The sequence below is a fragment of the Myodes glareolus genome, chromosome 24, assembly GCF_982192425.1.
Source record: "Myodes glareolus chromosome 24, mMyoGla1.1, whole genome shotgun sequence".
Lineage (NCBI taxonomy): Eukaryota > Metazoa > Chordata > Mammalia > Rodentia > Cricetidae > Myodes > Myodes glareolus.
The window spans coordinates 22,017,306-22,033,389 of NC_142049.1; the positions used below are offsets into that span (position 1 = coordinate 22,017,306).

Here is a 16,084-nt window from a genome sequence, read left to right on the forward strand (position 1 = left end):
TACACCCACACAGGAGGCTCCCTTGGGCACACATGCATTTAGACGCACACTATTTTTTGGTGTAGACACTGGTAGAGGAGTTTTTGAGCCAGGTTCAAGCTTGAGCTGTCTTCTCTAAGTCAGGTAGAGAACCACTCACTCGGCCTCCCCCGGGCACACACGGAAACCAAGTGGTGTCCCGTCAGTGTGCTGTCTTTCTCCTGCCACAGTGTGGTTCATGAGTCACTGACATGGAGAAGCAGGGGCTCCCCAGAAAGCCAACACTGGTTTGTGAATCCTGCACACCTTCCTCCACACCTTCACATGAGGCCCCTTCTAGCCCGACCCAAAGGGCAGGTGTGCCGTGCTTTTGACCCAGGTGACATGTTCTTGCTGTCTTTCCAATCTCGAGCAGTTGGCTCTCTATACATGCACGCCCACAAAGGTAAGAAGGGGACACAGACAGCTCACATAGCCAGTGCCGACCCGTCTTCCCAGGATGTTTTTCACACATCCAAAAGAATCGCTGATTTCCCGTGACTTTCTGCAGGGCACTAATTTTGTTCCCCTCCAGCAACTGCTAGGGTTTCTCTGTCTTTGCTCTCCTCTGGAGCCCATAGACAGCGGCGGGCTCCCTTCTCCTTTGTTTTCCTCCCTTGCCTGGCAGCAGGTGAAGAAACACAGTAAGTGACAAGCAGGGAAAACAGCCCTATTCAGCCACCCCAGGTGATTGTACTTCCTTTTCTCTTCCCTCATTTGCATGAAGATGCTTCCAGGATCACCTTGAGATTTCCCAGGCCCTGGCATACTGTTTAAAAATAAAACCCATACATGGAAAAGCCCATTCATATACGTAGGGGGAAAGAATAAGAGCTGCCACATCCGAGGAGCGCATGTGTGCCCAGGGATGCTTGCTTGTTACCTTTTATCCTTACAACCACTCCAGGAGTGGCATCTTTATTTCACAAATGATGAAAAGCCTTGGGGGTTGCTAGTGAGCTGCAGAGCCGGGATTCAGCACCGCCACCCCAGCGCTTTACAGCTCTCTCCTCTCCAACACATGGCTGTGCAAAAGCAACTGGTCCGTAGTAGCACGGGGAGGGCCACTAAGCATCGGTCAGGGTAGAGAATATTAGTATCCCAAAGCCAGTTTGCACCTAACCAGAACAACCGGTGGCCTTGAGTTCCTTGCACAAAATACAAGAATCTCGTGTTCACTCACAAAGGCCGGATGTTGAAGATGGACTAAAGAGAAATCTCAAACGAGATGCTGTACCAAGTGAGGGGGCCTGCGTGTAAAGACCTCTGTGTTCCCTACTGCATCCACGTGGACTGGAGCAAAGAACCTAGGTTCTCCAAGCCTCCGTTTTCACACCAAATGGAGGGCGTGAAAGACCCTATTCTATCAGCTTATAGGACAAATTTATTGAAACAGCAAGAGTGTGCTGTGTGTGACTCCTGGTGCGGAGGAGACCCTGGGAAAATGATAGCCAGTGTTAAGAGGCTTGGCGGGAGGCAGGGGGCACTTTACAAACGGCAAAATGCTCATCTGGTGTCTGCGGCCATCACTCTTCCCCAGCTGTCCATCCATCTGGTCCCGGCCTGCAGCCCCATTTTCCTTACCTCACCTACTATTCTCCAGGTCCCCAAGAATCTCTTTTTTGGTTCCTGGGAGCACGGTTTCTCATTAAAAAAAAAAAAAAAGACATTTCTAAGTAGCTCATCCCTAGCGCACTGCTTTGCAGGGCAGCTGTAAAATGGACAGCAAAATCCAGGGAGTAAGCTGCAGTTCCCATTTGTTCCCAGGACTTGGGTTGGCACATCAAAGACGTGCCAGTACCAAGCTGTCTGGATTCACAAAGCCAAACGGCATAGTGATGCATGGTGTCTTTGAGCACCAGAGCTGGACCAGAGGTTTCTAATGGAGGGCTGGGGCCCAGCCAAGGGCCATCTTCAAGACTTGGGTCATCCTAGCCAGTAGAATCTTAGGCACCATAAATGACAGCTTGTCATCCCCAAGTATGCAGTCACGTGTCTGGTGTGGTTTTTCTGGCCCTTACTAGTGACTCTGCAAGATGGATGCTGTCATCATCTTCATCACTGTTTGCAGATTTGTAAACTGAGCCATAGAGCTCAAAAAGTCTCCAAAAGGGCAGGATTTTCATTCAAGCATCCTGGGCATCCATTTCCTTGAATTGCATTCTGCACCTGCTCTTTTTAGTTACGAACCTGCTTTAATTCACGCTGTGAGAGTTGGAATGAAATTTCTGGCCAGCCGTTTCAGGTGAGAGAGTGTGTACCTAGTGACAGTCCGCCCTTGGATAGTGAATGTTTGCTTGTGTTTTCGTGAACTCGGCTTGGCAATGCAGCGAGATGAGTCAATTCCAGCCTGCCTCGGCTGTCTGGCTCCTCGCTGTTTTTGTTTAGACAGATTATAAGTGCGGAGCAGACAAGGAAATTAAGGGGGAAACATGTTCCATCCCCGGTGATGGGAGAAACAGGACTTCTGAGGTGGGAAAGATGGTTTCTCAGCTCAGAGCTCCACCCCCGTCTCTCTTTTCAAGTCCCCATGGCCCACATGCCCCGCCTGTCCACTAAACGGTGCCCTTTCTGTTGGCAGGTAACCTGGACATCACTCCAGATGACCCACGCTGGATTGGAGCCTGGTGGGGCGGCTTTCTGCTCTGCGGTGCCTTGCTCTTCTTCTCGTCCCTCTTGATGTTTGGGTTCCCACAGTCCCTGCCCCCACACTCAGACCCCGCCATGGAGAGTGAACAGGCTATGCTCCCAGAGAGAGAATACGAGAGGCCCAAGCCCAGCAATGGGGTCCTGAGACACCCTCTGGAGCCAGACAGCAGTGCCTCCTGCTTCCAGCAGCTGAGAGGTAAGCACCAGAACGGAACTGCGCGGTCACAACGATGGGGGTGCCGTGATGGAAAAATCTGGCCACTGGGGGTTTTCAGAGTTTTCCGTAATTGGACGCACAAATCGTATGCCTGACTTATGATCAGAAACAATGAGTGCAAAAGGTCACCACCATTTACTGGTGAACCCCTGGTGATCTCATCGGTAAATGGGGCGCAGAAAAGCTCTAAACTTTTTTGGAAGCAAAGTGAAAATCGGACGCAGCTTTTCTTTGACAAAATGGCAAAAAACAAACAAACAAACAAGGCGGATAAGGATGTCAACCCAGAAAGATGCATTCTGGGTTGTTTCCACTTTTAGCATGATCTCTTAAAGGCATAGAAAATGACAGTGAAGTTAGCGCATTGACTATAGTGAACATAGCCCAGCAACCTCGGACTGCTCCATGCTTCCGTCTGTCCATCCTTTCTCCTCTCTCTCTCTCTCTCTCTCTCACGCATGTACACACGCATACACACTAAGGGAGCTACAGGGTAACTGCTTGAGTTTAGACAAGAGCAGTTGGCTGCAGGTGGGTGCCTGGAGGCGACGGAGGCTGACGTACCCCCTCTCGGAGAAGTTGGGATGGAAGGACAATGGATGGACATCACTTCTTCTAAGCCAGCCTTTAGTAGTCACATGGGCCACATGCTAAGACATCATTCAGCATTGCCCAGAGGTCAAATCAAAGTCAAGGTGAGCACCTATAGGAAGAGGTGCCCCTATGGCATATTCTTGATAACCACAGGCTTTGACAGACCCCAGGGTCCTTCCCTGTCTCCTTCCACACTGGCTGTGAGGTTGCTTTGTTCTCCCACCATGTTTCCACAAGTTTAAGACTGTGCAGGGTTCTTCTGTCATGTCATTATCCTGAGAATAAAAGCTCTACCTGCAGAGACACTTAATCAAACCTGCAGGTCCACGAGGAGCCGGACGGACCTGTGCTATTTCTGCAAAGACACTAATTTAATAACCTGATGTCACATCTGGTCCCATGTTCTCTGTCGGTATCTACAAGTGCTGCGAGCCAACTGATGGCCTTAAAATTCCTCTTTTTAAACTCGGGATGCACTAGTAGGTGGGAAGCCCAGCTACTGTATGTCCCTGGAGGTTGCCTTAGCTGGGACCACCCCCTCAATAAGGGTGTAGATTGCGTCTACCACATTCCAGAAGTCCCCAGCCAGTTGGAGGGTGAGGCCTGCCGTTATCTTGAGAGCACAGCTGACTGTAATCTCAAGCCCCCGGCCTACAATAATCCATCGGACTGGTATCAGAGTAGGTCTGGCAAGAGAGGACCCTGGTCCCCAGTCGTGGCAGCTTGTCAGGTGACAGTTCTGTCTCCTACAAACCACATTTGTAGACTCTCCCTTTCATCTCTGAGTATACAGAGATAAGAAAGAAAGAAAGAAAGAAAGAAAGAAAGAAAGAAAGAAAGAAAGAGAACGAACGAGGCCTTTAAAGACCTCCCCAGCAAACCATCAAAGACAGCCAGTGGTACAGGGAGTGACAGGCTTATAGAAGGCCAGGGAGGGTAAGAGGCATAGCTCAGCTGGGTCCTGAGCTACAGTCTGTCACAGTTTCAGAGTTGCTGGGATAAGGTTCAGCCATCCTGCTTTATATATACTCCATTCAGGCATAGATATTCTACTCCTACTGGCGACTGGGAGCATGGCCATGATTAAGTGCCTTGCGTCCTAGAACTTATAATTCAAGAGAGGAGGCAGGCAACAAGAGAGGACACATCAAAATCAAGATGAACCTCAAGAAGTTGGCCCGGGCTGAGAAGTATGCATTCGGGTCAGTGGGTTTGGAGCTCACTCGATCGGAAATGGTTCAGGCATGGCATCGGTGTGGACATATTTTCATGAGTAATGAATTTTCATTAAGGATGAGCAGTTCCTACTTCGTTGGTCCACCAGTGGGCTAGTAGAGGATATTCCAGCAGGGCAGGAAAACTGTGTCTCCAGAAGACTTCCCCTAGAGCAGGAATTCAGTGGCAAGAACTATTAAGAACTATTGTGCTAATCAGCCATCGTCCAGTGCTGGCCAGAGAGAAGGGCTCACTGTCTTTACATCCTTTCTTCCTCCGTGAGCTAAGTGGTTTTGCCACAGGAACACGTTCACCCAATGCAGCCTTTGGTGCTGCTGATGCTCCTACACAGACTCTTTGCACCAATAAGTGGAACACTGTCAGATGTATCAGAGGAACACACGCCTCTCAGAAACTATCTTAACCAGAGGGTTTTTTTTTTTTGAGTCTTTGGGAATTTCACATCATGAGTCCCAATCGCACTCATTTCCCAGTCCCTCCATATACATTCTTCACCCTTGCAGCACAACCACCAAGAAAATTGAAATATATATATGTAAATTAAAACTAAACAAAACCCCACTTTGATCTGTCTTTCCCTCCTCTCCAGTCCCTCTTCATTCTTCTTAGTGGCCTTGGGAGCTGTGGCGTGTCATGCGGTAGACCATTTGTCCAAACAGCTTCCCTTACAAATGTTCACTGTATTAAGCTATTGGCCTGGTTCAAGGTCTTTTGCTTCTGGTACGCCATCAATACTGGATGGAACCTCACGGAAACTCCCCTTGAATATCCTGCTGTTGACCGAGTCATGGTTCTGCAGCTATCTATGGTTCTGTAGGACTGGACCCTTCATAGGCTCCAGCAAGTCATAGATTGGGTACATGTTGGGGTGGATCATATCAAAGCACTGGATGTGGACCTGTGTGAGAGCTGAGCTGGTCAGTCTGGACCTCCACTGGGACTGCTCCCGTAAGGCAAGGGGCAGAGCCAGCCTCCCATACCATTGGGATCAGCTCTCCCACACCTATGATGAAGACTTGGCCAGCTCTCCCATGAGGGGTGGAACCAGCTCTCCCATTGCAGTGGCCAGCAAATGTCAGGGCTAGATCTCTCAGGGCCAGAAAAAGATGGGGCCAGCTCACCCTGACCCTGGAATTTCAACACATACATGTCTGGGCCATAGACATCAACGCTGACCCCAGTTACAGTAAGACCACATACCCAGATATGGTCCTCGGCAGCAGCTTTGACCCAGATGTCACCATCGTCCTGGGTGGCAGCAAAGACCACTCAGATCAGTATGGCCCCTGTGGTAGTATGGTTCTCAGACACCCACATGGTCTCAGGTAGCAGCCCAGACTCTGGGTATCCTCACAGCCTTCGGTACAAGAAGCCATGGACATCAATACAGACCCTGGCTGTGTCAGGGCCATGGCCTCTCAGATACTAATGGCCCTTTCTCATGCATCTCTTCGGAGCTTAACAAAGGTTTTTCTTCTTGCACAATCTGAGTCCCAGGCCATGCTCAGAAAATCTGCCTAGAGCAGCCTGCAACCCCGCCATGCAGCCTTCCCAGTATCTGAGACTGACACAGAGTAGCCTGTCTGGAGTGGGACATCCCGAGCTCCAGTTCAGCTCAGCCACTTCCCCACTGTGCCACCTTGCACCTTGGTCACGACATTTAGCTCTACTTGGCTTTAACATGGGATCTGGCTTCTTCTTTACAGCAGCTGTCTTATTTATCACTGTATACAGGGTGCTTACCCTGTCATGATTTGGGTGTTTGTTGCCAACAGAGCCAGCCGTTGACTGAGTTTGCAGCTCTCCGCGGAAGATGAGGGACAGAAAGCATGGACTCTGGTTTCAGAATAGCCTGGAAGTCCCCAGCCTGTAGCAACTATCCCATAAGCACTTCGATAAAGCAGATGGCAGACAAACACATGCTTGGGTTTATTAAGCTGCAGAGTCGCCCCCGGGTGGGAGGCTGCCAAACCCAGGCATAATGCTGGATCTCAACATGCCACCAAATGTCTGCTTCTGAGCCTTGGCCCTGGGGTGCTTCTGCCCTGGTGACCCCACACTTGAGGTGCCCTCACTGTCACCTTCATCCTGGCGCCTGGTACTCTTCTTGCCTCCCCTTTTATGCCAATACATTACATATTGGCATGGGACATAACCCTCTTGGACCCAGTAGCTGTACATTGTGTGCAGAATTAATGAAAGGCTGCCTAGAGGGAAGAACCGCTCAATGAGAGTGGAATAGATAACCCAGGGCCGGGAAGGTGGCTCACTGAATAAAGGAGCTCGCTGCTAAGCCTGACGCCATCGGTTTCATCCCCAGAACTCACGTGGTCAGCAAAAAGAACTGATGACTGCAAGTTGTCCTCTGACTTTCACCCTTCCACATACGTGCTATGGCACGCTTGCTTATGCATGTGTGGGACACACACACACGCGCACGCGCGCACACACACACACACACACATATACACATAAATAAATACAAATCAGTCATTTTTATAAAATAAGCACTCAATATGCTCATCACTTGCACTTGCCTGTTAGACCTCACACCCACAGCTGTGTGACAGACACAGGCATGTTTCCATATCAAACATGTGTGGTGCTTTCAGGTGCTGTGATTGATGTCACGTCTGTAGTTTCTCATTTTATTTTTAAGTTGTCCCAGATACCTGGGAAGCCTCGATGGACAGGATCTGGATCCCCGGTGAAGTGATCTGCCCCCACTTGATCTGCTTGCTTTGTGTGATTTGTGCAAGACATCAGGAATGCCCCCTCTTTACTCTTCTTTTTGCCTAAAATAGCCTTTTCCCCTTGGTGCACTGTTGGGCTGTCTCTGTCCATCCCTCCTGAGAAAGCACTCCTTTTTGAGTGCACATGTACCACACATGTACATGAACACACGCACACACACACATTGCCATTCTAGGTGATGCCTTGTTGTATTCAGGACAAGGTCAGCTGCATTGTCCTACCATCCACTTGGCCTCTGCAAAGCCCCTAATACTGCTATGCCCCCACTGTAGTCTGGTCCCCCCAGAGGGGTGCTCTGCATCTACTCCAGAACAAAGCTCTCATGCATCTGTTTACTTACAGTGTGACCTGTGCCTGTCATGGAAATGGTGCCATTTTAATGAATGAAGTAACAAATGAACACTTTAATTGCACGCGCGCGCAAACACACACACACAGCAGGGGCTGGGAGCATGACTCGGTATAGTGCTTGCCACAGAAGCCTAAACGCCTGAGTTCAGATGTCCAGCATCCATATAAAATGCCAGGCACAGTGGCACCCACGCTTCTAATCAGGAAGCAGAGACAGGCAAGCCCGTGGGGCTCTCAGTCAGTCTAGCTGAATCAGCAAGCTCCAGATTCAGTGAGCGACTCTATCTCAGAATGGAGGATGGAGAGCACTGTAGGAAGACACTCAAGACACTCATCAATTTCTGGCCTCTATAGAGGTGCCTGCGCGCGCATGCGCACACACACATACACGCATACACACACACACTACCACCACCACAAACAACCGCAACAATGAAAATGCTGGTTCTCCTCCATTACCCCATTGGATCTCTCCAGCCCTGTGAGCCACTGGCGCTGTTCTAGAGATATGGAAATCAAACTTAGATGTGGGAAGGAAGGAAGGGCACTTGAATCAGTGTGGAGAAAACAAAGCCTGTCTCCATGAGCTTGGCATGAGGCCGCCTCTGTCACCGGGTCGACTCTCTTAGAAAAACAAGTGGCATCACCAGGTGCTAAGAGAACTTTCAGTAGTGTGTACTGTTAACTGTCCCCTGCAGCGGCACAGGTGTCCCCTAAAGCAAGGTAGCTTCCAATGGGGCTGCAGCTGAAAAGGAAGGAGGCCCCGGCTCCCTGCTGGATCTGGCAGGTCGTGACCTGCTGGGTCAGTGTAACTGCCTAGGCCAAGGCTCAGAATCCTCAGGGCGAGCCCCGACTTTGATCTCTAGAGGGGCAAACAGAAGATGAGCTGAGGGCTCTTGTCTCAGCCCTACACACACACACACACACACACACCCGACAGACAAGTGGCCTCTCAATGTCCTTGAAAAAGACAGCTGAGCCCTGCGCACGTTCTCTAGTGCAGCCTCACTGGGAGAGGAACACAGCTCTGTCTTGAGATGTCGTCCCTGCCCGGCCCCGCACTGTGCTCAGTGGCCCTTCTCGGCTAAACCTCAACAGCTGGATCCTGTCCCCAGTCTCCCCCAGCTGCTGTCCACCCAGAGTCTCTTCCTGGCCTAACCCCATCCATGATGCCTCATCTTCATTGGCAACTTGAGGTCATTTAGAATCCTCTTTGAAACATGTCTGAGTGTGTCTTTTTTTGGTTTGTTTTGTTGTGGTTGTTGTGGCTGTTGTTGTTTTGAGGCAGGGTTTCTCTGCACAGCCCTGGCTGTCCTGGAACTCACTGTGTAGGCCAGGCTGGCCTCGAACTCATGGAGATCCGCCTGCCTCTGCCTCCCGAGTGATGGAATTAAAGGCGTGTGCCACCACCGCCAGCCTTTGGGTGTGTGTCTTTAAGGCAAGGAAGATCCACCCTGAATAGAGGCAGCTCCATCCCAGGACCTCAGTGCCAGAGTCAATCAAAAATGTACCCTTTCTGCTTCCTCACTGAGGAAACTCACTGAGGAAGCCATGTGACCAGCCAGTCACCTGGCAGGCCTGTGTAGCGCCCTTTCCCACTGTGGCAAATGGTCCGCTCAGACTGTGAGCCAGAGTAAACCCTTCCTCCTTCAAGTCACTTCAGACGTGTATTCTGTCACAGCAGCAAACACGATGGCGCATCTGATTATGTCACTACCTGCTGCCTAAAGGAACAGTGGCAGAGCCCTGCTGTGGCCCCCTTTTCACCCCTACCTTGTCCTGCCATGACAGTCCCCAGTCTCTTTAGAAGTACTCCACTGTCCCTGCCCTCTTCCGGAAGCCACATCCCACCTTGGACATCACCTGCCTTTCTCTTCCTGACTTCCTGGAGGGACCCCTTCCCTGGCCTGGCTTCATTTTACTTTCTGAAGGATGACGTATGACTTCCTTTGTGCCTCCATGAAGGTGGAGACGCTCCCTTTTTTGTTGACACCCTGGTACAACATCCTCCCCTGTGGTAAGGGGAAGAATGAAGGGTTCATGGAAAGGGCATTACCAGGTCCAGTGCACTTTTGTTTTCTTGAAGTATCCCAGCCACCTCTTCGCCAGCCCACCCAGGTGGTGGCTTCCATATGACCCACCTGGGAACACCTGGTAAGAGCTGTACACGTCTGGATGCCTCCAGAAGCATACAGTGACCCACAAGTGACCCACCTGTGTCAGGAAGGGTCTGCTGGACCCCGCTCCAGCCCTGGCTTCTTCCATCCCTGTCAGCTCAGCAATTGGTTTCTGCTCCATATTTCTTATTGGGTGCCTGTACCTTTCATTCACTTGTGTTTGAGGAGCCTGGTAGTCTGAGCTTGCTCATGTTGCCTGCTGAATGCCGTCTATTACGTGATTTGTCTCCACAACTGACTCCTCTCATCCTGTAGCTACACTGTGAAATTCTGTGTTCTTGCTTCCATGGTGAAATACCAATCTGCCGTCCCAAACCCTGGCAGTCTTGCACCAGGCTATGCCTCACATCCTGCTGTGTCCCAGGGCTTTGGTTAGGATTCACTAGGCTGGGCAGTGAGTTCATAGTGTTCTTAGCGTGGGGTGCCCTCTGCGAGCCAGTCCTGGAGTACCCCTTCATGTGATGCTCACTTCTGGCTATTTCAGCAAAGCCTCGGAGCCAAACGGAAAAGGGCATGCAGCAGGATGCCGGGCATGGTTGACATGTCAGAATGTCTGCTGAATGAATGGGCAAAGGAAATAGCTAGAAGGTAGCGTTTCCCAGAGGGATGTCTTTGAAACAGAACAACAACATTGGGATGGGAAAACAGTGGTTATCCAAACAGGTGGAAACATGTCCATGACCTTCTCATGTTGTAGGGGGAAGGCAAGTTCATATGTGTATGCAGACAGACATGGGCACATATGTGCACGTAAATGCAGAGGCCAGAGTTCAACCTCATGTGTCATTCCTTAGGAGCCATCTGCAGATTTGTTGTTGTTGTTGTTTTCTTTATTGTGCTGCTGTGTTTTTGCTCAGATAGGGTTCTCACTAGCCTGGAACTGGTGGAATTTTCTAGACTGGCTAGCCAGCAAGACACAGGGAGAGCTGTTTCTCGGCACCTTCCAGGTGTTAGCATAACAAGTATGTTTCTTAGTTAGGGTTACTATTGCTATGATGAAACACCTCGACCAAAATCAAGCTGGGGAGCAAAGGGTTTACTTGACTCTACTTCCATATCACTGTTCATCACAGATGGGAGTCAGGACAGGAACTCCAGCAGGGCAGGAGCTGATGCAGAGGCCATGGCGGGGTGTTGCTCCTCATGGCTTCCTCAGCCTGCTTTCTTATAGAACCCAGGACCGCCAGCCCAGGGGTGGCATAACCCACAATGGATTGGACTCTCCCCCATCAGTCACTAATTAAGAAAATGTTCCAGGCTGTGGTAGTGCACACCTTTAATCCCAGCACTTAGAAGGCAGAGGCAGGTGGATCTCAGTGGGTTTGAGGCCAATCTGGTCTACAAAGAGCGTTCCAGGACAGCTAAGACTGTTATACAGAGAAACCCTATCTCCAAAAACCAAAAAGAAAAACAAACAAACAAACAAACCCTACAGCCTGATCTTATGGAAGCATCTTCTCAATTGAGGCTCCCTCCTTTCAGATAACTAGCTTATGCCAAGTTGACCTAAGACTAGCCAGCATGCATGTACTACCATACCACGTTCTTTTCCGTGGATATTGGGGACTGAACTCAGGTCCTGATAGCGTAGCAGGTCCTTTACCAGCTAAACCATCTCTCCCCATTTGAGGGTCATGCTTCATATCAGCCCGTTAACAGCTCCGAGAAGGCCAGCTCCATGGAAGGCTGGATGGTTTCATTTTAATCCAGATTTCTCGTTGCTGCATGGCTGCAAGACTATACTACCTCTATAACCATTAGCAAAGGCTCCCAGAGTCCAGGGTACAGGATGAGAGGACCCCACACAGTTCAGAAGGCTGTACTGGGGACCATAGAGCGTGTACTTGAAGACTCCGCACTGAAGGACTATACTTGGAAGGACGAGAGAAGAGGACAGTGTCCTTGCTCTGGGGGCAAGCAGAGGCAGCATGCGTGGACATTGTGTACTCGGGTGTGGTTCGGAGATGGGCATCTGGTTTGTGTGTGACTTAGAAAAGGGTGTGGTACAGGTCAGATGGGGACAGTCCCATGTGTAGCAGAAACAGAAGTACTGGGTGCATTATGAATAAATCCATCAATGCCTTGGCATTGACCTTCAGATAAAAGTGTCTGGACTTTGTTTTATCAACCCTAGTTTCCCCGCCAGCAGTTGGAGTCAACTCCACCTGTATGGTGTCTTCCAATACCACTTTGTAGCCACCCTCCGGGATAGTCTGCTCCCACGAGACAAAGCAAGAAGGGGAGGCTCAGGCATGATAATATCTGAAAACCCCTGAAGTGATTCTAAGTAGATTCCTAACTGGAAATGAATACCAGAGACAAGGACGACCCTTGCTGGGTCCCCATGAGTCCCCATGAAGGGCTGACAGATCAGAGCACCTCCTCCCCCCACCACCCACCCCTGCCACTTCCCCACAGTTGAACTTACCTAAATTGAAGTGCTGAGAGAATTCTGTCACAAAGAAGTTGGGACAGAATGGGCTCCCCCAGTGACCTGAGTGTCATGAGGTCCTGCTGCGAGCAAGCAGGGTAGGGGGTAGGGGCTCGGTTTTGAGGTAGACTGTGTGTCAGCTTGCTTTACCGGAATGCTACTGTTTGTCTTTGTAAACTTTCCAGGAACGAATTCTCACATTTCTGGGTTTTGGAGGTACAGCGAGCCCTGTATGGCAGCAGGACAGAATGCATTTTCACAGCGGAGGTTTTTAGACACAGGCGTGAAGTAGAGGTGCCTGTTTGCTTCCAAGGCCTGTTATTGCCTAAGTCATTTTCTCACTGCTGTCTTTGCCTTGGAAAGATACAATGCTTGGGTCTAAAACAGCAGCTGTTGCCTCTGAGCCTCCTTCCTCCTGTCGTCTCTGTCCTCCCTGGGTAAGGCTGTGCCTCTCGGGGCACCCATAGGACGGGAAGACCCTGGGTAACACCAGTGTGGAGCTATAGTCTGATTCTTCGTTCTTGTTTTAAGTAGACTTGTGAGTGGCCCCACCACGCCTTTTCTCTTAGACCCCACTGGTGGTCCCAAAAGAATCCGTGGAATCAATAAGTTCTTGGCTACGGCTGCCCTGGCCAGCGCACACCAGTTCACACACACACACACCAACTCACACATAGGTTTCATTCTAAGTGTTTGTTTGGGGCCGGTAGTTTTCTGTTTGCTCACCGGACCACACTTTCTTCTTACAAAGAAAGAAAGTGTTGCCTTGCGCCTGTTTCCTTCTAAGGGCAGGGCAGTTGGGAGCTAGTTCCCGCAAGAGAGCCACGAGAGAGGTCAGGGCGGACACCAGCTAACTGGCTCTGCTTGACTGGTATGGCCACAACAGACCTATAGCTGCAACCAGAGGCTGACCAGCCTGAGGCCAGTGTGTCATAGATGCTTGCTTCTAGAAAATTCCTAAGTCACTGCTGGGTTCCTCTTCTACCTGGGCTTTCTTCTACTCTCAACCAAGGGAATGGAATAGACAACTCCAGAACCGTCCATGGGAGTGAGAAGAGACACCTGTCCTGGATTTCTGATCCCAGAGCCAAGGTGTCGTTTACCTCGGCTGAGTTAATTGTCCCACTTCCACCACAGACATGAACCTGTGGAATTCACTCAGAGTTTGGCCGTCAGTGCACCATTGTCTCTCAAAAGCCTGCAACAGCTGCCCTCCAGGCCTCTGAGGCTGATCTACTCCTCTAGTCATTGGATTGCTTAACCCTCTCCGTCTCCTGTGTTTGTTTGACATACGCTCTTCTGGGACATGGTGCCTTTGTCTTTTCATCCCCGCTCTCAGCTCTTCACCTGGGAAAGACGAAGCACTGTTGCCAGAAACAGCAGCTCTGGTTTGGGCACGTGGAGGACCGGCGGGGAGGCTGCTACATCGTAATGTTCCATCTTTCCCAGGATGTGCCCCTAGTTTTGGAATCACTCACATATATCCATCATGGTATTGTCCCATTCTTCTCCTCCTTCCTTCCTTTCTTCCATCCAATTGTGATGATTTCTGTGTCTCTAGCTCTCTCCACTCCTCTGTTCTCTTGAGTCCTACCTGTTGTGAGATGCCTCATGACCACTCCGCTTTTAGAAGAGCATTAGGCTCTAGACAACACTAAGTGTAATCTGGTGGGGTCTCTATGGAGCCTCACAAGAACCACTGTTGGGCCTCCTCTAAGTCTTGGGAGGGTAGTAAGATACTTGACTCCTAGCCTGAGCTGCTGATTTACTCTATGAAAACGGTGCCTCCATTAGGGAAACCCTTGACTCCAGTGCTGACTCCTAGGAACGCAGCATAAATCTCCATGGGCATAGGAACCTGGTGTAGGAGGTCCTTCTGTCTATATGTTGCTTTCATTGGTTAATGAATAATAATTAAGATGTAAGAGTGAGCCAATAAGAAGCTAGAGCTAATGGGCCAAGCAGTGTTTTAATTAATATAGTTTCTGTGTGGTTATTTTGGTTCTGGGTGGCCAGGACCAACAAGCGCCCTTCTTCCAACAGTAACCCTGCCCCGGTCTTCTGCCAGCTGTCACTCAACAGTTCACTCGTAGAGGTGAGTTACCAAAGCCAGCCCGGTGACTCCATGACACACTGTACATACGCCAGGGAGCCCTCACCTGGTCTTGCTTCTGCCTGCCCATCTTGCCTCTCATTGAGCTCCTGCCTATGTGTCAGGCATGCTGGATCACATGCTTCTTGATCTGGGGTCTTTTCATCTTCCCAGATGGGTAGCGATGAGTCACAGACCTACCAAGACTTCAATCCAAAATGTAAACCCACAGCACCTGCCTCTTTAGAGCATGGTCCCTGACCTGATGTGGCATGACTTTCCTCAGCCACAATTTTTCCTATGGTTCTTAGCTCCTCCTTCAGCCCTTCAACTCTGTCTTTTATTTCTTCCTCTCACCCCACCTTCCTAACTCCTTTCTTCAAAAAAAAAAAAATCTTGCACTAAGTCCCAGGCACACACTACACCAGATGATTTTTCTCAGTGAGGTGGCCTGAAAGAGAATTCTCCCATAGGTTAATATATTTGAATACTTTGGTCCCCAGCTGGCGGAACTGTTTGGGAAGGATTAGTAAGTGTGGTCTTGGCTGCAGCACTTGGGATAATGGATCCTGCCTCTCACCTGGGAAGCACGGTAGAGCTGACCCTGTTGGCAGGGGCATGGGTGAGCCAGCTCTGAGAACATGGAAGCGGGAGGTCTGCCCTCGCCATGGTGGCAAGGGCCCTGCCCCTCTCACCCCTTGCCATCTGTGGCAGGTGAGAGAGTAGACCCTGCCCCTCACGAGCTGCAGCACTCAGGAGAGCGACCCCTGCACCTTGCATGGGTAGCACAGTAGGGCTCACCCTCATGGCGTAGGTGGCTTGGCCCTGAGGACCTGAAAGCAGGAGATCTGGCCCTGCCCTTTGCTGCTTGCCACACAGGGTGAACGTGCTGGGGCCTTGCTTAAGAGCTCTTCCTGTTGATGAGGATAATGAGGTAGAACTGGTGGGCTGAGAAGCCCAGCTGCCACTCAGGCTATGAGTTGGCCCACCCTGCTCTCTCCCATAATTGTCATGGACTCCCTCTCTGAAACTGTAAGCGCCCAAATAAACCATTCCTTCTATTAGGTACCTTGGTCATGGTTTCTTAACACAGAAATAGGCTGAGATGCCCAGGTTCAATGGGATTTTTATTGCTATTTGTGGGAGTGAAGCCCTGCTTCTTACTGGCAGGTCCAGCCTGCTTGTTTAATCTTCATAATAATAATAGTGGCTCGGAGAAACCAGGACAGAGCAACACCCTACTCACAATGTGCTGTGGTGGCTGGTGCTGTGGCTGGAGTTTCTGCTATGTCTCTCTTATTGCGGGACCATTCCTGCCTCAGTTTCCCCATTTGTAAAGGGAGCATTTCATGGTTCTCGGATCATGTTTATTGTGAGTCTGTGAGTTGATGATGAACACTTAGGATGGCGTTTGGCACGTAGATAAAGCTCCAATGGCATTAGTCCTTGGGATGTCCTCAAATGACCCATAAATGAACAACAGTCCTCTGTCCCGCAGGAATGTCTTCTGGGGGCTCACAGTAGACAGCCTGCTTTCCATGGAGCTGGCTCCCCTGTGCTTTTTC

At 50.3% G+C, this 16,084-nt stretch overlaps 1 protein-coding gene across 2 annotated transcripts in view; it reads left to right on the top strand.

Moving 5' to 3' along the window:
- Nucleotides 1-16,084, top strand: part of Slco3a1 (solute carrier organic anion transporter family member 3A1) — a 289,583-nt gene that overhangs the window by 216,539 nt on the left and 56,960 nt on the right. For both annotated transcript variants that reach the window (XM_087901516.1, XM_087901517.1), the window contains exon 4: nucleotides 2,600-2,863. In XM_087901516.1, the coding sequence (XP_087757642.1) occupies nucleotides 2,600-2,863 (264 nt within the window). The remainder of the gene's footprint in view (nucleotides 1-2,599; nucleotides 2,864-16,084) is intronic.